Genomic DNA, 19258 nt, shown 5'->3' with positions numbered 1-19258 from the left:
CACACAGAGATGTTCAGCTGTTGGCAGCACATGAATGTTGTTGGTTGCATAGGCGGATTGTCCAGTCTAGCGAGAGAATATAATACGCTACCTGTAAAAGGGCTGCAGAGGATTATTTACTAAACTGACCAACAGTGCCGTCAGGTGGTACGTCAATATGTGGCGGTACTCACTAAGCACATTGACCTTTATATCCTGCCTCCAAAGTACATGGAACGAACTACTGGTGTTGGAGCTGCATATCGTTGCCCTTTAATGAACCTCGGTGGAGAAAGCACAGGTCGAGAATAAAAGAATGACGTGACGTATAAGGAACGATCAGCGTGACTCGTACATGAGAGCATGGCTATTTGCTTAATCATAGGTGCTGGTCACTGATATTGATCCTCAAATCTTCAACAGGCAGCAGCACCAACAATTTCTTATATAAAACACAAAAACCTCGTAAAAACTGTGTACAGTTCAGTAAATCACAGCAAATGTATCAGTGGACCAATTTATAATAACGTGACCAGACATCGACTCATTATAATTCCGATAATACCAGAGAGAGCACACATTATCTCCATTGGTCGGAATAAACGCCTGGCCTGCAAATCATACGCATAACCCAGCCTGAGAGAACTCAGAGCATCATCTCCCGTGAAAATAGTCCGAGGCGTGTCTTAGAAAAACTCCATCATTTACAGAACCAACATCCAATAACAATTCGTAACCCTTCATTTGATCCCGAGCTCATTTTTTCAAGCTTCGAAGAACGACGTCTGGTGCTCATCATTGACGTTACAAAACAAGGTACTCCAATAAAAGAAAGAGAGGCATCAACGTGTCGCAACAACTAGATTCTCAAGTCAGCAGTTTTTACTTGGATGATGAGGGCGCTCAGAAACATACCAGAGGGAACGATAATAACGACTAGGAGAAGGATGATTCCGACAACAATACAGACTCGCATCTTCATGTCTTTCCACCACATTGCCTTGCGAACTCTGTTGGCACCACGACGGAAATCTTGAGCCGACTCAGCCAGGTTGTTGGTCTTGTCCTGCAGAGCATCGAGGTTCTGGCCACGCTGCGCGACTTTATTCATGTTATCGTGCATCACCTTGACTGTCTCATCGATTTGCTAGAAGAAGAGAAACCACCGTTAGTGCCCATATTTCAAGCCACTGCGTTTCCAGGATTCTGTATCCATGGCCATGCCGTATGCAGCACGTCTGCCATAAAATCCAAAGAGGTCAGGCTTATGCGCAGCCAAATGGGACGAAGAGACCAAGAGAGCCGCATTTGCGCTGATCCTGGACTCTTTCCCATCCCATCCTCTGCCAAACACCATCCATTCAAACGAGGGTCTTTTGCCGGCAAATCCAACTTACTCGCTGCAGGTTGCCCGTCTTGGAGTTGTCCTCCCCGGGGGCACCGTTCTTGGGAACGTAGGGATCATATGGAGCGTCGGCCATTTTGACAGGATGTGGTATTCAATACAATAGACTCGGACGAGAAAAACGCAGGCGAAAAAGCGATCGGAGCTTTGCAGCGGATTCGAGCGACAACGATGGAGGTGGTTTGCTGTTGGAGCGGCTTGGAGAAGGCGGCGGTTCGTAATGGCGGGCAGGGAATTTGAGGAAGACAAGTTTACGTTTTGTCCGCAGAATAGCCCCTTCGACTAGGTACTAGGGAGCATACCTGTTGGAGGCGTTGCCCCCGGCTGACGACAGCGCGGAGTCTGCGGAACCAAGAGCCCCCAGCCTCACGGGTTACAGGTAGATAGCAGGTACTGCACAGGTACCGCCCGTCCAGCGTCTGGCGGATTACGGAGGCCGAGTGCTGTATAATGCCTACATGGGTGAAATATGCCCTCCGCTGACTACCTAGGTGGACAATAGGCGTAAGCCGATATCTCTGTATGAATCTATAATACGCATCGCATCTAAGCCTTGGTTCTATTACGCAAGTTTGTTATTTTCCCAGCGATTTGTAATTCCCCTGGGAAGCCCGGAGAAGCCACCGGCGTCGCCATCCTGAGGCTCCGGACAGGTTCAGACGAGAGGTACGGAGCGGTACATGGTTGTCGCCTGTACCGCTACTTTGCCCCGCCACACTGCCTCGCCAGAGAATGTGGCTCCTCGCATCTTTCTCACTGGCACACGTGATTCTGCCGCCCTCGGTCAGAAACCGGTTCAGCGGCCTGGCGGCGTCATCGAGTGATGCTGAGCCAAGAGTTGACGATGGGAGTCAGAAGGAAGAAACGGTTTCTGCAGCACGTTGAAGAGCTTGGGCCGTCTAGAGGATGAGCTGCAGATGCTGTCGATTGCAGCGGTACTTGCTACGAAGCCGAGCCCGCAGGACATGTGCACAGACCGTGACACAGTTGGCTCGGAGCCGAACAACACCACCACTGTCGCAGGCTGGTTTCATCGCAAGTAAACGAAAGCGCGAGTTGATGCATTCCTGTTAGAGAGAGCGCGGCTAGTCTGGCAGCCTCCCCTTTACGCCATATCCCATTGTGCATCTATATAAAGCAGCAGTGAAAAGCCATCCAAAGTATTGAGCAGAATAGCGGTAGTATTTGGTTCCTGTGCGGAGTCAATGGCGGACGGCGGGCCGGGTTCAGCGACGCAAACAGCTCCGGCCGCACCCAATCCGGACAGTGTAGTCCAAACTCTATACAGTGTTTTACGAAGCCACTTCCATCTAATGTACAGTACTTGTGTAGCTACGAGAGACTGTGGATCAGCTTATCAGAGGGCGAGGTGCCAACATACAGGTAGCGATATTCGTTGCTCAAGTGCGGAGCGGATATCTGTTGAGTGTCGGTTAAAGGCCGCTTGAACTCGAGGCTCTACAGGGTACCTGAGGGGCAGACTCGTAAGCGCTCGCAGCTAAACTTTGAAGGTTTTTGGTGGACTCCTCCAGATGCTTGAATCGTGACTAAAGGCACTGTATTTATAGGCATAAATACCTTAAGATACCCACAGGGCTGGAGTCAACTCCATGGCCCCCCTTGTTGCCTCCCGTTTATACTCGTACTCTGTGCTCCCGTCGTGTACCAGGTAGTATATAAAAACGGTGAGTGACGACGACAAAGACACATAACCCTCAAATCCTGGGTCGTACAGAAGGTTGAATGTACGAAGTAGCATTGCTTTGACCCCATAACTACATCGTATTCCAGTAGCCTCCACACTCCCTGGTCCAGCTACAGCTCTTTTTGCGTGCCAAGAAAGAGGACGGCTGCTGACCTGTGTAGTTGGGAAAAGGTCCGACGCCAACGTGACCAGTGAAAGGGGGGGGGATTCACGGCTACACTATCCGGATGGACAATATATTTCATTTTCAGTTCGTTTGTACAGTATTACATTTTATCTCGAGATGGCGGTTCTTTTGGAGTTTTAGTACTCTGTAGTCGGCTGCTTATCCGTGCAGATCATGCACATGTCGAGCCCAGACACGCCACGACGCTGGGTCGCCCTATCGAAAATCGATGGTGGTACCGATAAGCGATCGCCCGCTGCCCATCTCATGTATGACGGCCGCAACAAAAAGAGAGACATGAAGAAACAAAACACGGGCGATGCTTGTGCTCCGTCTACTATTAATCCCCAGTCCCCCGCTCCCTTTTCTTTTCCCTTTTTTTTGGGGCCCATCGATTACTAGGCTGGATTGGATTGGTGCTCTTTTTTTGCCCTTTTTTCCCTCCCACCAACAATCAGCTTACGAGTGCGTGCTAATTGGTGTGGTTGCCCATGCTTGGCTGAAGTGAATCACCACAACGGCCCAACCACCGCGCCCAGGGACCAGCCACGATTATACGAGCGCTGTAACGGGACGTTGGCTTAGAATCGTCAGGTAATACTGTAATCCTTCTATTCTTCTAGTAGGGCCGTCAGCACCTACACAAGCGACGAACCTTCCAGCGGCCCTTGGCGATGCTTCCCGTCCGGGCCACTTCCGCATCGAGCCAACCTCCAAAGCAGCGTTTCTCGTCTCTCTACTGCCGCCAGAACAAGAACAGCGATACATAGCAGTGGCCTTGTCGACGCCACGATCTTTCTCTTCCCCAGCAACTCGTCGCTGGATTTGAGTACGAGTATACACACACAAAAGCTCCGGATCTCAGCGGGGCCCCGATGTCATTGCTCAGGCGCTGGCCCGCTTGCAGCTCTCGTATTTGGGACCCTGGCCACCATGCCAGGTTCCCGTTCTGGCTCAGCACCGAGCTAGGGCCATTCGCTTTGTGATAGTTCGATGCAGCAAAGTGGTGCAACCAAGGTTTTCCGTGGCGCTCTCCAGCTCCAGCTCGACAGACTCAATCGTTCGCTCCATGGCCCTCCCTCAAGGTAGCTCTCAGGTACCTGCTCATAGAGTCTGCCGCAGGCGTGTACCCCCGGAATACTGCTCGCTGTTCGCTTGTATGTACAACATGTTGTTTGCCCCAAACCTCGTACCAGCCCAAGTACGTCAGGCAAGCGTCAATTGCGCTGCTCGAGCGATGCAAGCGCTTCCGGAGCCGAATGTCAGTTCCCCAGCCAGATCGCTTCTGGAGTTGGGAACAAAGAGTACATGCAGTAGCTCGTAGCTCGTATATCCACCGCTCACCTCGTCTTTCCCTTCTCCACAGCTGTGCCGCCTGTCTCTTCCAGTCTTCCTTTTTTTTCTTCTTCCCTTTATATCCCCATCCCATCCCTTGTCTCTCGCTCAAGTTCGCTCGCTTGCCGTGTTCGTGTGTTGTGTTGTGCCGTCGCCAATCTCTGTTCGCTACGTTGGTGCCCAAGCTCTCGAGGCGACGTATAGATGGATCTGGAGCTATAGCGGGCTGCATTCCACCTGGGCCACGATACAGCCTCGATCGACGGACCACTTGCTCGCCATCACCGACCCATGGGATCGTCTTTCGGTATCAGATTTTGAGCTGTTCTCTCTGGAATATCCTTCGCCGTCATATATCATGTCATCGCTGCTTGGCCGTTTGGCCGTCGGGCTGTTGCTGGTGGCCGGCCAACTCACCACAGCCTATGACTTAGACCCAGATTCGCCCGGTATGAGAATGCTGATCCTACCAGTTATGGAATTGATGCAGCCACTAACTTGGGGCTTGTAGATTCTGTCAAGTCGGTATCAAAGGACATGGCCGCGGATTTGGTGTCATTCTACAACGGCAATCAGCCAGGCAATACACCTGGCCTTCTTCCCGATCCATACTTTTGTATGTAATTTTCTGCGCTGTGTTGTAAGCACACTATCTCGGTTCATCACTGATACGTGCTCTCAGGGTGGGAGGCTGGTGCCATGATGGGGACGCTGATCGACTACTGGTATTATACCGGCGACGATACATACAACGACCTAACCTCACAAGCACTCCTCTTTCAAGTCGGCGAGACCAACGACTATATGCCGAGAAACCAAACTCGAACCGAAGGAAACGACGACCAAGGCTTTTGGGGCCTCTCCGTCATGTCGGCTGCCGAATACAAGTTTCCGGATCCGCCCGCTGATCAACCGCAATGGCTCGCTCTTGCTCAAGCTGTCTTCAACACACAAGCCGCTCGATGGGACACCGAGCACTGTGCAGGTGGTCTGCGCTGGCAAATCTTCACGTGGAACAATGGTTATGACTACAAGGTAGGTTGAGATTGAGATTGCTCTCTGTGGGGATATGTGCCAATCAGATCATACCTGAGACTAACGGTGTATAGAACTCAATTTCACAAGCATGCTTCTTCGCTCTCGGTGCGAGGTTAGCTCTGTATACCGGTAACCAGAGCTACGCTGACTGGGCTGACAAGACGTGGGATTGGATGATTGCCACAAAGCTCATCAACACCAAGAACTGGGCCGTCTATGACGGCGCCGGCATTGAAACTAACTGCACTGTTCTTACCCCCTATCAATTCTCTTACAACGTCGGAGGCATGATTCTCGGTGCCGCCGCCATGTACAACATGACGGAGTCACAGACGTGGAAGACTCGCTTGGACAATCTCCTTGAGGGCAGCAAGGTGTTCTTCACAGGGCCCAACAACAACATCATGTCCGAGGTCGCTTGTGAATCGGTCAATACTTGCAACGTTGATGAGCAGTCATTCAAGGCTTACCTGACGCGCTGGCTAACAATGATGATTAAATGGGCGCCTCATACGTACGATGTCATCCATCCATACCTACGAGCGTCTTCGGTCGCTGCAGCGAAGCAATGCAAGGGCGGCGCGAATAAGCGTATGTGTGGCCTCATCTGGTACGATGGCAAATACGACAATACGACTGGAGTCGGACAGCAGATGGCAGCCCTCGAGATCACCATGTCCAACTTGATTCTGAATAGCAGCTCTCCGGTGACTGCAGACACTGGAGGCACCAGTGTAGGAGATCCCGGTGGCGGCGGTGATGACATTGGTCGAAACCAGCCAAAGGGGCCAGACTATAAACCCATCACCGGCGCCGATAAGTTTGGTGCTGCTGTCCTAACACTGCTAGCCATTGCTACTGTGGTTGTGGCCATGGGTTTCATTTTCCTCGATGAGACATCGCCTCAAGGCCCTGTGGCTCAATTCAAAGGATTCTGGTCTTCTGCCTCTGCGGCCATTACCACTCTTGCTGCGGGTGGAGGATTTGCTGCAGCCGCTGCCGCCGGTAGAAGGAGAAGCAACAAGGAAAAGGGAATCAGGATCAATGAAAAGTCAATCCTCAACAACGGCGAATCAGAGAGCAGCTCAAAGAATCCATTCAGCGAACCGGTAATGGTGACCCCCGATTCCACCCGGCACAGTGTAGTAAGCCAGCGACGGCTATCAAACATGCCCATAGGTTGGCCACATAATCCGTCGGTCAGGAATAGCGTTGTTGTGGCCGAGTCGTCTGCGGCGGCATCTTCTGAAGACCAGCGGCAGCGATAGGTGACTACAAGAGTGAGCCGCTGGCAGTTTGGGCTGCTGATGCTCTTCAGACCGGGCGCAGCAGGACGGCGTTTTCTTCTTCTTTCTGGGCTACATACATATCGGCCCGGGAACTCTCTCTCTCTTTAATCTTTTCAGCGGTGAATTTGGTGTTTAAACGGATATTATCTGGGAACAATGGCGAAACTGGTTTGGTTTTTGGTTAACATGTCGGATGAATATATTATGAACCCGTGTTCAATGGCATACACTAAGGTATTTGAACTCGACGATGTGACGTACATATAGGAGGAAGGGCTGAGGATGGTTTAGAGTACACGAACAATTTCACAGGAGTCTTGTGAGAAATTAGTGTTAATAGCGAGACAATGTTGGCTGGTATCAAAATCTCATCAGCTTATACAGTGACGTATGCAGGCAAATGGATTTGCGTATTGCTGAGCATCCTCGAGTTTGCCAAACGGGTTTAGAAGAGGAGGAAGGAGAGCAAACGACTAGGTCACAAATCCGAATGATACATACAGATAGGCAGTGATGAAGCTGCTTTATGATGCCATTCATGATTCTTCTTCGTACCGTTTCTACCCACTTTATTCATTGTACGGCCCCTGTTTTTTGACTCTTTGCTTGCTTGTGAATTACCGTGATGGATAACGAGTGGCGTCAATACCAAAGGTAAATTTCCCCGCCCGCAACCTCAGACATTGCGACTACTTACGAAATATTATGCATTGGTCTACGGCTTTTAGAGAAGCTGTCAAATTTAATTATGTAAAATAAAAAAAGATTGAAACAAGTCCTCAAAGTTGATGCTCTACAGAGCAAATCACAAATACGTGTAACCAGTCATAGGGTAGGAGTCAAACGGCTGCGGAAATAGCATGTGGGAGTACCAGGGAGCAGTACCCTGCAGACTGTTCCTAATTTGGCTTGACACCTGAGTGGGCCGGTGGATATTTCGGCCGATCTGGGAACCTCGTGTCTCTTTAATATCTTGAATTGCGTTTCTTCAAAGTGCATTTCCGCCACCCTCAGGGGCTTCTCTGAGGCCGCAACAACATGTCGATCAATCTCCTCGACACAAGCACGGCAAAGGGGGATCGCGACAACTCGTCGCTGCTGTCCCCGATCGCATACGACGATGACGCGTCATCCATTAACAGCCGAGACCAAGATACGGATAGTGAGGACGATGCGCTGCAGCAGCGCGCCAGGAACAGCCGCGAGCTGCTGGCCCATGACCGCATCGTCTTGATGGAGGAGGAGGAGCTGGACCAGCTGGTGACGGACTCGAGGCGCAAGCAGGAGCTGGTGCGCCGCGGATCGGCTCTGGCGCTGCCGCTGCCGAATCCCTTTAGGAGTCTGGGGCGAAAGTCGAGTCTGGGAAGTATGTCGACTGCGGGCAGCTCGAACGAGAATATTGTGTCTGAAAAGAGGTTGGCGGGGAAGCAGAAGCAGAAGAGGCGGGAACGGAGGGAGACGAAGAGGAAGAGGATCATGGAGGAGGCTCAGCATGGTGAAGATGGCGAACTCATGTACGAGATGGAGGAGGGCGGCATGAAGGAAGGCAGCTCCACCGGTGACAGCAGCGAGAGCGACGAGTACGACCGCCGCAACCTTAATGCGTTTGCCCAAGCAAAGTCGCAGCGTGGACGGAGCTGGCGCCGCTGGCTGTTTATACACTCGCTGATCGCCATCGGATTCGCAATCCTGGTTCTGGCCGCCTGGAAGCTGTCAAAGGGCCGTAAGTCTAATTTCAAGATGCACCTCACCAGCAACGGCACCGCCTTGTTTGCGCCAACCACAATTATTATTAGCCTCGACGGCTTCCGCGCCGATTTCTTGCAGCGGGGACTGACGCCACGGCTAAACGCCTTTGTGAAGGAGGGCGTCTCCCCCAAATGGATGCATCCATCGTTCCCATCCGTCACCTTTCCTAACCACTATACGCTCGCCACCGGTCTGTACCCCGAGGCCCATGGTATCGTGGGCAACACATTCTGGGATCCCGAGTTGAAGGCCGAGTTCCATTACACCGATCCTGCTGGGAGCTTGGACCCCAAGTGGTGGGGTGGCGAGCCGTTTTGGGTGACGGCTGAGAAGCAGGGCATTCGCAGTGCGATTCACATGTGGCCTGGCAGCGAAGCACATGTTCTGCACCTGGAGCCTACCTTTGTCGACAAGTACAATGGCAAGGAGAGTCTAGACAAGAAGGTTTCGCGGATTCTTGGTTGGCTGGACCTGCCCGGAAGAGAGAGCGGATCTGTCGAGGCTCAAGGCTTGCGACCACAGCTGATTGCTGCGTATGTTCCCAACGTTGATAGTGATGGTCACAAGTATGGACCAAACAGCACGGAGATTCGGTCTACTATCGAAAGGGTGGATACCATGATGGACCAGCTCTTCAAGGGGCTCGACGCACGAAACCTGACACATATCGTCAATGTCATTGTTGTGTCTGACCATGGTATGGCTACGACAGATACGACTCGACTGCTGCAGCTGGAGGATCTCGTGGACACTTCCAAGATTGAGCATATCGACGGCTGGCCTCTATATGGGCTTCGACCCAAGAACCTCGACGACTTGCAAGGTCTGTACGACGGCCTGGCAGAAAAGGCCAAGTCAAACCCCAACTTTGAAGTCTACCTTCGTGATAAGAACATGCCGGAGCGTTATCACTTTTCTCAAAACGACCGTATTGCTCCGCTGTGGATTGTGCCCAAGACAGGCTGGGCCATTGTCACCAAGGAGGAATTCGACGTCGAGAAGGCGAAGAAGGAGAAGCTCGTGTATCACCCTCGCGGCTTGCACGGATATGATCACGAGCACCCTCTTATGAGAGCTATTTTCATCGCTAGAGGTCCTGCGTTTCCTCACCCGGCGAATAGCCAAGTTGATGTATTCCGTAAGTGCTGCGTATTCTTGAATGACCATCTTAACACCGACTAATGCTTTATTGTCAGAAAATATTGAGGTTTACAACTTGTTGTGCGACTCGTTGGGGCTGAAGCCTAGGCCTAACAATGGAACTTTGCGGCTGCCCCTGAAGCCGATTGGTACTCACAAGGCTGAAGATGAGCCTGAAGTGCCCGTTGACCCCGTTACATCTTATTCCGCTGTTTCGACCTCAACTTCGACCTCGACGACTTCTTTGCAGGCTGTAAAGACTCAGGATATTCAACGTCCTTCAGTGCCCCCTGAGCCAACCTCTTCTTCTTCTTCTGCTCTGTCGTCATCGTCCTCTGCTTCTGTACCGTCGACTACCTCGACATCTGTAAAGTCTCACACTACTACAAGCCAGGCAGTAGTGACCCCCACGGAGAAGCCCAACGACGACAAGGGAGATGAAGATGACAATGACGACGAGGGCTCCGGTGGGTTAAAGGGCATATGGGACTGGTTGTCGAATGAAATAGACAAAGTCTGGCACAAGATTACTGACGGATCCGGATCGAGCTGATTTTTATCTATTTTATTCTACCACGGCATTCTACTACGGTACAGCGTTTTGAGTTATTGGAAGAAGCATATTGTTGATAGAGGCGTTTTGGGTTGATCTATGGATATACTTGAGCCACATGTATTCTTTTCTATATTTTTTCCAGGAGAGGCACTGTGATTAAATTTCTTTCCTCTTGCGATATTTTTTGAGTTTCTTGCGATCTGGTATCGCTTGAGAGGAATTGGTGGCTGAGATATATGAGCCTTATTTAATATACTCTGCCTAAGATGGCGGCTAGAGAGTAATGCACTCCATCGAGTTCGATAGGAATCTTCTCCATATTTAATGAGATATTTTTTGCAATATTTGCTCATTTCAAAGATTAAAAATGAAACTTTGAGGCTGGCGTTTATCCTCACTTCGTAACACCGAAATATTGAAGTTGCGTGTACTCAACCCCTCAATATGGGAGACGTCGCTCTTGAGATGCTGTACTAATACATGTTAATTGGAACTGACTCGAGCAAACAAAAAGATGTCACTCAAGTGGCGGCTAACCCCACATTTCCGTTTGTGGAAACGTCCAACTGTAACTGCCGCCTGGAAATTTTAAGCCAGCGAGACCGTTAATAATTCAACGGCTTTTGATAGAGGAATACGCGACGCGACTTCTGTAATCTAATCTGTACTTTCACATTTCATCATTTCAATACTTTACGCCAAACTTACAACAGCATATCAACACGTATTCTCTAGACTCGCCTTATTTTTCTTTTTCTTCTTTATATATAATTCTGTCGTCCTGACTCTCCGGCTTGGTCTCCTCCTCTCATCCCTTCTAAGCCGGAATTCGACTGACTGTCTCTACCGAGTAATAATTGGTGTAACATCGTCCGTGTGAGGCGGGCATACAACCATTGGCCGGATACAGTCGAGAACCATCTCTGCCTAAATCTGCCCGGTTACCTGAGGAGGCAGCAGAGACAAGCTTGGCTCTTTGCACAGCCCGGTGCCTGTAAAGTGTTTCGGTGTCGTCTTCTGCCAATAGAACAAGGACAGCGCATAGAAGAGGCCACCCCCCCTCTCCAAATCCAAATGAATCGCCAGGCACTCGAGGAGGAGCTGACGGTTCAGGAGGTGATTCTCGACTCGCTGCAGGACGAGGCCGGGGAGGATGCGGAGGTGCAGCGGGACGAGGCGAGGAGGGAGATTGTGAGGCTCAAGCGGATGCTGAGGACGCTGTCCATGACTGCTGCCGGTGGTGAAGCCGGCCAAGATACGAGTACGAGAGCCTGTCATGATGCCGTGAGCTGTTTGTGCAAATGCTGATTCGGTGCATTTTTTTCTTCTTATAGTAATAGGTCGTCCTAGAGCCGCACATGCCCAAAGCCAGGCCTCACAGGCTCCAGCGTCGTCACCACAAAGTGAGTACGTGCGCTTTTTCGTCATTGAATTGGATGGGCAACTTTTTGGTTATCCTTATCTGCTGCCCGGTATCTTTTTGCTTGGTTTGGGGATTTTTGGGCTCCTTCTTCTTTACTTTGCACTTTCATCCCAACTTCATCATCACTTTCTCCTTGCATCATTCAGGCAAGGCATGCGGCACCAAGAAAAAGCCTGAAGAAAAGAGCATCGAATTCACGGTGCCAACGCCTCCCTTTTCATTTTTTGCCAGGCGCTTGTGCATACAAGTACACACTCTTTTTCTTCTCTCTCCCTTGCATCACTTCAGTTTAATTTTTCACTTTTCGCCTCCCACTGCATTCACGCCACTTCACTAGCTCGATTCTATCGACAAGTGAAATCTCCCCCCTTAATCCCACGGTCTCCGTTATTCTGTACCGGCAGGTCTCAGTCACTCGGGAGTTGCCCGTTTCATCAGACCCTCCTTGGCTCCTGTTGCCAGCTCTCTGTGTGACGTATAAGGTGCCCGCTTGTGCGCTTCTCCTTGGATGCCTTGGGCGCTTCTCGAGGCGTTATTTCCCCTTCAGGCTCATCATTATCTTCCGTCTGGAAGTAGTTGAACTATTTAATACTGACCTGTTTCTCGTCAGGAAATTCAGATCACAGCCGAACAGCGACACCGGCCCCTGTTGGAGCCTCAAGATCGCATCGTTCCTCAGCCGTCATGGATACCCCGAGACAGGTTCTCCCGGTTGCCGAGAATGGAGAGAGCCCCTCGCTGGTAATGCTGAATCGAAAGCGGAATTATGATGCGGCTCATCTGAGTGTTGGACGTGAGTCGAGTAAGTCTCGACGGACTACGCCATCGCCGTTTGGTGGCTTTTCAAGGGCATATGACCCTCCTTCATCAGACGGCGAAGTCGAGATTATCGATTTGACTGGGTATGTACCATATAACTATATAGATGCATTTCCATCCGTACTTGATTGCTACTTCTTCTCTGTAGCCTGTCACTGACGCAAAAGGCAGGGCTGATGTCGATGCCGACTCGACACGGATCGCAGAGCAGTATAGGCAAGCTGAGCGGCACCGACAAGAAAAGGAAGATAGAGAGATGGCCTTGCGTCTCTCAAGCCAGGACTCGCAGTCTTCAGCCCGGAGCGCTTCTGGACCTTCTGGACCTTCTCGAAGCTCGGGCTCCCACCAGCCCTCCGCCTTTTCTAGGCTTATGGCGACGCAACGCTCTAATGCCCCTGAAGCTCCTATAGAGATCGCTTCCGACGACGAACTTGAGGTCATTATCCCTGGTGGTGGACCTCATGATGGAGCAGTAGCCTGGGGTTCGCTCTTGGCCGCACCTACGGCGAACCCGTCTTTTGGGCATAACCAGTTCTCAGGTCTTTTAGAGCCGCAACAACTCCAGGGGCACAGTAACCCCCCTACTCCCGTTGGTAATGGCTTTGAACTCCCGTCTTTCAGAGCTGTGAGCCAGTCATTCCCAGGTACACCCTTTGCTGGAAACAATCAGATGCCGTTTGGGCATATGCCGATGCCTGGAGCATATCCCGGACCTCCTCTGAGGCCTAACCTGCCTATGGGGCCGGTTCTTGCAAGCCAGAGTCGAACACCCTTGTCGGATATCATCAACAGAACCAGCATGTTTGATTACGCCAACGGTCTCGATAACAATGGCGACCCTCTTTCTGGCCAGCTAATGGATTATCTCAACGACACATTCCATGATCCTAGAGTAACGGAACAGGAGTTGGATGATTTGTTGCAAAATATCCGTCCCGACATGGAGATTCCAGAGGGCAAGCGGGATGGAACCCCAGAAGGCCTTAAGCATGCTCTTTACCCTCACCAAACGCTAGCCTTGACATGGATGAAGCAGATGGAGACAGGAACCAACAAAGGTGGTATTCTGGCCGACGATATGGGTCTTGGAAAAACTATATCAACACTAGCTCTCATGCTATCACGTCCAGCCCAATCTCGCCCCAAAGTGAGTCCCAACCAACGTAGCATGTACGCACCTTTTGCATTACTTGAGCTGACTATTGCGTTAGACAAACTTAATCATTGGCCCGCTGGCCTTGATTCGACAGTGGGAAGAGGAGATTTATAAGAAAACAAAACCCTCACATCGATTGTCTGTGTTTGTATACCACAACAAAAAGGCAACGGCCGACGATTTACTCAAGTATGATGTCGTCCTGACTACTTATGGCACGATAGCCCAGGAGCTGAAGCGCCTTGATAAGTTTATGGAGGACAATGCAGGCCGTAACATTGACTTTACCGATAGAACCAACTCAGCAAAATTTCCGCTTCTGAACCCGAGGAAATCTAAATTCCACCGGGTTATTCTTGATGAGGCACAGTGCATCAAAAACCACAATACCAAGACTGCCAAAGCCTGCCACAAGCTCAATGCCACCCATAGATGGTGCCTCACCGGAACTCCCATGATGAATGGCGTCCTTGAGCTTTATTCCTTGCTCTGTTTCCTTCGGATAAAGCCATATTGTATCTGGGAACAATTTCGCAGGGTAAGACAGCCCCAACTACCACCTCTTCATTCCTCAACCCCCTTGATCCTTTCTTTGAAATCTTGGCACTTAACTAAGCTGAATCATTTTGCAGAGTTTTGGTGTACTCTTTGGCCGAAATGGCGATCCGAAAAATGTTGCCATGAATAGACTCCGTGCCCTCCTTAAAGCAATCATGCTTCGTCGCAAAAAGGATTCCAAGCTAGATGGTAAGCCGATCCTAAGGCTGCCTAAGAAGATGGAAGAAGTTGTGTATGCCGAGCTATCGGGGGATGAGCGTGACTTTTACAATCAACTGGAGAAGAAGTCTCAAGTGCAATTCAGCAAATATCTTCGCGAGGGTAGTGTGGGGAAAAACTACTCCAGTATTCTGGTTCTTCTGCTTCGACTACGTCAAGCATGCTGCCACCCTCACCTCAACCTAGATGTGGATGACGTTGCGCCAATCTCTAGTGAAGAGATGCTTGAGCTGGTTAAGAAACTGGATGCGTCCATCGTGGCGAGGATAAGGGAGGCTGACGCCTTTGAGTGTCCTATCTGCTACGACGCCGTTCAGTCGCCAACATTTTACACCCCCTGCGGGCATGACAGTTGTAAACAGTGCCTTTCTCAGTTGGTGGATAGTGCAGCGACTATGAATCTTCAACAAGGAAATGATACCAATACGGTAACGGCTAAATGCCCTGTGTGCCGTGGCAGTTTCGATCCTAGGCAGTGCTTCACCTATGAAGCCTTTCAGCAGGTGCATATGCCGGAATCTATCAAGCCATCTACCTCTGAAGGAGAAGAGAGCGATAGCTCTACCGAAGACGAAGACGACTTTGACGAAGATGAGACAGATGACGAAGTGGACCGCTATGGTGATTTGAAAGACTTTATCGTGCGAGACGAGGTTGAGAGTGGTTCGGAGGCCGGAGAAAAAGACAAAATCAAAAAAGAAAAGAAGCAAAAGAAGAAGAAAAAGGACAAGAAGACCGAAATCAGGCCTTCTATGCTAAAGACTCTTCGAAAAGAGGCGTCCAAGAATAAAGCCGCCTTCAAAAAATACATGAGCTATTTGCGGAAAACTTGGTTGCCTGCCGCCAAGGTGTCGGAGTGTATGAATCTACTCAAGGAAATTCATGCGACTGGCGAAAAGACGATTGTGTTTTCTCAGTGGACTCTCCTGCTGGATCTGCTGGAGGTGGCTGCGTGGCACGACGACTATCCGGGCAAACTGAGGCGATACGATGGAAGCATGTCTGCTGAGCAGCGGTTTGTCGCGGCAAGAGACTTTCGCGATAAGAGCGACGTCAAAGTCATGCTGGTGTCGTTGCGAGCGGGAAATGCTGGACTCAACCTCACTGCGGCGTCTCGCGTCGTCATTATGGATCCTTTTTGGAATCCGTACATTGAAATGCAAGCCGTTGATCGTGCGTACCGTATCGGTCAAATGAGAGAAGTCAAGGTGTATCGCATTCTGACCAAGGAAACCGTCGAAGACAGAATTGTCGAGCTTCAGGAGCGAAAGAAGGAAATGGTGGAGGCGGCGCTGGATGAAGCTGAGAGCTCAAAGATTGGACGGCTGGGCGTGAACGAACTCAAGTTCCTTTTCAGCGGCCGCTAATGCATGAGCATATCATATTGAGATGGACAGGATTGGTTTCCACCTCCATCTCTGTCTCCTTTTCTTTGCTGTTTTGTGTTTACGAGGTTTTACGAAGTTTTACGTGGATTCACGAGAGATTGTTTTTAGAGGTGGATGCCGACTTGCTTTGTTTTCTTTTTGATAAATTGGGTTCGATGAAGAATGGTTAAAGGGCTATTTGCTGCTGACAGCGAGATTGCGGGCAAGCTACCGAGGGAGGTTTTTGTTATGAAAGCGAGACAAAACGGCTATATGCTAAGGGATGGCACAAGACGAAACGGCATTATGTGAAGTAATGAAATGAGAGAAAACGATCATGTTAATTATAGACAAACTGAATCGAGCTTTTTTTTGATCCCTTGAAGATCTTCTTGGACTCTGTGATACATGCACGATTACGAGTGATAGCAAGGTCCTAACGAAGCAATATATTCTTGCAACTACCAAAGACTCCCAGTCCAATCATTAAACGAAACTCCGTGACCCCTGTATATTTTGCCGTATTGCCTGAAACAAACCAAGAATCAGGCCTCAATTGCTATTCTCACATCAAAAACTCGAGGTAGGAGAGTTATTTTTCCAAGGTTCATCTTCTTCCGCCGTCTCGTCATATTGTAGAGTCACCTCTTTTTGAATCTCTTCTTCTTCTGTCTGTGACCATTGCGTCTCCGTAATCGTGAGCCAATCGTCAACTTGGGCCGGAGCATTTAAATACGTATAGGAATTATCCTCGGCGAGCTGCTCGTCCTTCTAAGCGAGCTCTTGCTCTTTGGCGAGCGTCTTGACGACATCCTTGGCCGAGCGTGTTTCACTAGGTCCGCTAACGGACCATTTCCATGTGTTGGAGGTTCCGTTTGGCGAGGTGCTGCTGAAGGATAGGGCTAGTTCGTCGTTGTCTTCGTGTTCCATGGAGAAGTGGATGTCGACGTTGTTCTTGTCGGCGGCGGCCTCGCTAGATGCGTTTTCTGCAGCGGCGGCGGTTGTTTCGTCGTGTAATATTGCCCCGGAAGCAATTAAGGTGACGAAATGATTGGTAAGGACGCGGACGACGACGGTGCGGAGGTAGTCGCCTAGAGTCCGGACGCTGGGATAGCCTTCTGCCCAAGGGGGACACATGGTCGGAAGAGGCGACGAGGGCGGGAGGAGGATGTAGTAGTACGTCGCCGTGACGGGGAAGCTAAACGCCCGAGCGCGAATGATGAAGGATATTTCGGGCAGGATGGTGAGTTCAAGGGTAAAGTCTTGCGTCTGAAGAAGATTGCGGACCAAAGTCTGTGATGCGGAGAGCTGGTTCGGCCCACGAGAATTGGGATCGGAGGCGCTGGCCTGAGTTGTGCGTAGGATGACTGAAGAGGGGAGGCCGGCCTTTTGAAGGGTCTTGACCAGAGAGCCGACGTACTGCGTGGATTCCTCAATGTTCTTTAGGTACATTGTGCGTGCGAGGACGGGGCGAAGGAGAGCGTAGGATTGCTGGCGAGAGGTGCGAGAGATGTGAGGCGGAACAGGCCGAATCCTCATGAGCTCGTTGTACCGATGGGCGTAGCTCAGGAGAATATGCAGCGCCATGGAAGTCTTTTCCGCCAGGCCATTCTCTGGAAGATTCTCGTCGTGGGAAGGACATGATTCCAAGGGCAGTAGCTCAAAGGTGATTTTTGTTGTGTCGTCGGCCTGGCAGACCAATTTCTTCCCTTCAGGCCTAACATCGTAGGCGGCCAGTGACCTCGACTCTTTGGTTAATTCGTGCCAAAGTTCTTGTGAAAAGATGGTGTTGCGTGCTTCTAGAACTCGTGATTCCAACGAGCCATCTTCTGAGGCTGATCGAGTGGTGGATCGCCCAAGCACCTTGCCATCTCTTTCGTACGTCACGACAAGAGCTTCTGATACGCCGCCTAATCGACCAAAATCCAGGTCTGTTGAGCCATTGTCACCGCGTCTCATTGGCGCTAAGCCGTTATTCTTGAATTCGGGAGCGGCTAGTAACATGGGTTAGTTGCTGCACAGCGAAATGTGTTCCGTGGAATTGTGCAAGGCTCGACATACCCTCTGAAAAGCCAAACCTCACACCCAAAGTGTGTCTCTCCTGTGGAACCTTGCATACGGACCAACCAGCTTTCCTGACCGAAATGATGTCTTCCCAGTATTTGCTCTCTGCACTAATCTCCTTTTCCAAGAACGCAGCAGCCTCTTCTGCGGAATCTCTCGTCTTGTTGATTTCCATAATGGTCCAGCCCATGGCGACTGCTTCCTGATCCTTTGTCTTGGCTGGCGTAGAGTTGGAGTCATTAAGTCTGTCTGCGCCGAGAGTACCAATACCGACCATATCGCGTAGCTGCTGAGATAGGGTCAAGCCAGCTTGCGTCGGGTTCTGTTTGGAGAGGAGAAGGGACATGGAGTCGAGGGTCAATAGAGCAATATTACTGGCTATACTGCAGTTATAGGGTTAGCAACTTAATCTTGAGGAAAGTGAATGGGTTATCATCATTCGTTGTATAAGCCATTCTTACTCGATATTCTTTAGGACCTCCATGCGCGCAACGTTGGGATCCTTCTCCGCGACGTCGTTCTCCGCCCCAGCCTCGGACATTTCCTCATCGTGATCGGCCGCTCCATCGGAATTCTCGCTGCTTTTCAGATCTTCCCGGAGCTTGTCTTCTGTTACGGAGCGGAAGCCGCCAGGCTGGGCGTTGACTCGAGCGATGAACTCGGCGAGATTCTTGGGCTTTTGGTCGGCAACGGGGAACGGCCGCAGTGACAGCGGCGGCGGGCCGTCGCCTGACGACATGGCGGGTCTAATCGGTAATCGGAAGCTCTTCTGTGAATAGCAATAGCCTCATAAGATGGATTGCGACACGAATGGCGACCAGTGGCAGCGTCTCGTGAATGTCTGGAGCTGCAGCTTGACGAGGCTGAGAGCTACAGGTACGTGGTTGGGGGAATAGTGGACGTGGGGGGACAGCTCAAGGCCAGCGCTGATTTGCTACATGGTTTAGCGCTGGATGAGTTGCTGCGGAGCCAAAGAATGTACCTGCACTCAAGAAGTGGGTGCTCGGTGACATGAGACGGTAGCCTTGTGGCTTTCACTGTCCGTGATCGAGTTAGCGCACTGATGAGCGCTACAAGTGGGCATTTGCTGGAGCTCTACGGAGCAAGTGTAGAAAAGCCCACATGGACTGCGATGCTACCAAAGTTATTGCGAACTCGAGCTACACTAGTGGCAACATCCAGCTGGAATTACGCCGTGCTGCTCGCAAAGCTCCGAAAGCTCCAGCCTGTGAATTCCTACATACAGGCTACAGGGGGCCCTAGCGCAGTAGCCGCCGACTGCCGGAGCTC

The 19258-nt window shown here is 50.8% G+C and overlaps 6 protein-coding genes across 6 annotated transcripts; 4 read left to right on the top strand and 2 right to left on the bottom strand.

Annotated features, from left to right (window-relative positions):
• Window positions 1-591: 591 nt before the first annotated feature.
• M431DRAFT_263888 (hypothetical protein) lies at window positions 592-1547 on the bottom strand. Its single transcript, XM_024913887.1, has 3 exons — window positions 1377-1547; window positions 895-1126; window positions 592-838 (listed from the first exon to the last, which is right to left on the bottom strand). The coding sequence occupies exons 1-3, from the start codon at window positions 1458-1460 to the stop codon at window positions 822-824; spliced, it is 333 nt and encodes a 110-aa protein (XP_024769931.1). The 5' UTR covers window positions 1461-1547; the 3' UTR covers window positions 592-821.
• Window positions 1548-4948: 3401 nt separating this feature from the next.
• On the top strand, window positions 4949-6896 carry M431DRAFT_486211 (glycoside hydrolase family 76 protein; the record flags this gene model as incomplete). The annotated part of the gene is made up of 4 exons (XM_024916367.1): window positions 4949-5039; window positions 5102-5206; window positions 5273-5625; window positions 5700-6896. The coding sequence occupies 4 exons, from the start codon at window positions 4949-4951 to the stop codon at window positions 6894-6896; spliced, it is 1746 nt and encodes a 581-aa protein (XP_024769930.1).
• A 1059-nt stretch (window positions 6897-7955) lies between these two features.
• M431DRAFT_95954 (hypothetical protein) lies at window positions 7956-10359 on the top strand (the record flags this gene model as incomplete). The annotated part of the gene is made up of 2 exons (XM_024924765.1): window positions 7956-9804; window positions 9863-10359. The coding sequence occupies 2 exons, from the start codon at window positions 7956-7958 to the stop codon at window positions 10357-10359; spliced, it is 2346 nt and encodes a 781-aa protein (XP_024769929.1).
• A 1016-nt stretch (window positions 10360-11375) lies between these two features.
• On the top strand, window positions 11376-11855 carry M431DRAFT_512453 (hypothetical protein). The gene has a single exon (XM_024919839.1). The coding sequence runs from the start codon at window positions 11437-11439 to the stop codon at window positions 11668-11670; it is 234 nt and encodes a 77-aa protein (XP_024769928.1). The 5' UTR covers window positions 11376-11436; the 3' UTR covers window positions 11671-11855.
• A 297-nt stretch (window positions 11856-12152) lies between these two features.
• M431DRAFT_263800 (hypothetical protein) lies at window positions 12153-16311 on the top strand. The gene is made up of 5 exons (XM_024913886.1): window positions 12153-12267; window positions 12396-12687; window positions 12776-13751; window positions 13816-14298; window positions 14393-16311. Exons 2-5 carry the CDS (start codon window positions 12470-12472, stop codon window positions 15902-15904), a joined length of 3189 nt encoding a protein of 1062 aa, XP_024769927.1. The 5' UTR covers window positions 12153-12267; window positions 12396-12469; the 3' UTR covers window positions 15905-16311.
• A 28-nt stretch (window positions 16312-16339) lies between these two features.
• Window positions 16340-19038, bottom strand: M431DRAFT_20183 (hypothetical protein). Its single transcript, XM_024913337.1, has 3 exons — window positions 18430-19038; window positions 17966-18351; window positions 16340-17898 (listed from the first exon to the last, which is right to left on the bottom strand). Exons 1-3 carry the CDS (start codon window positions 18705-18707, stop codon window positions 16676-16678), a joined length of 1887 nt encoding a protein of 628 aa, XP_024769926.1. The 5' UTR covers window positions 18708-19038; the 3' UTR covers window positions 16340-16675.
• Between the last annotated feature and the right edge of the window lie 220 nt (window positions 19039-19258).

This window comes from Trichoderma harzianum (assembly GCF_003025095.1).
Source record: "Trichoderma harzianum CBS 226.95 unplaced genomic scaffold M431scaffold_15, whole genome shotgun sequence".
Lineage (NCBI taxonomy): Eukaryota > Fungi > Ascomycota > Sordariomycetes > Hypocreales > Hypocreaceae > Trichoderma > Trichoderma harzianum.
The sequence above is the reverse complement of the archived record's forward strand: the minus strand, read 5'-3'. Positions and strand labels throughout refer to the sequence as shown.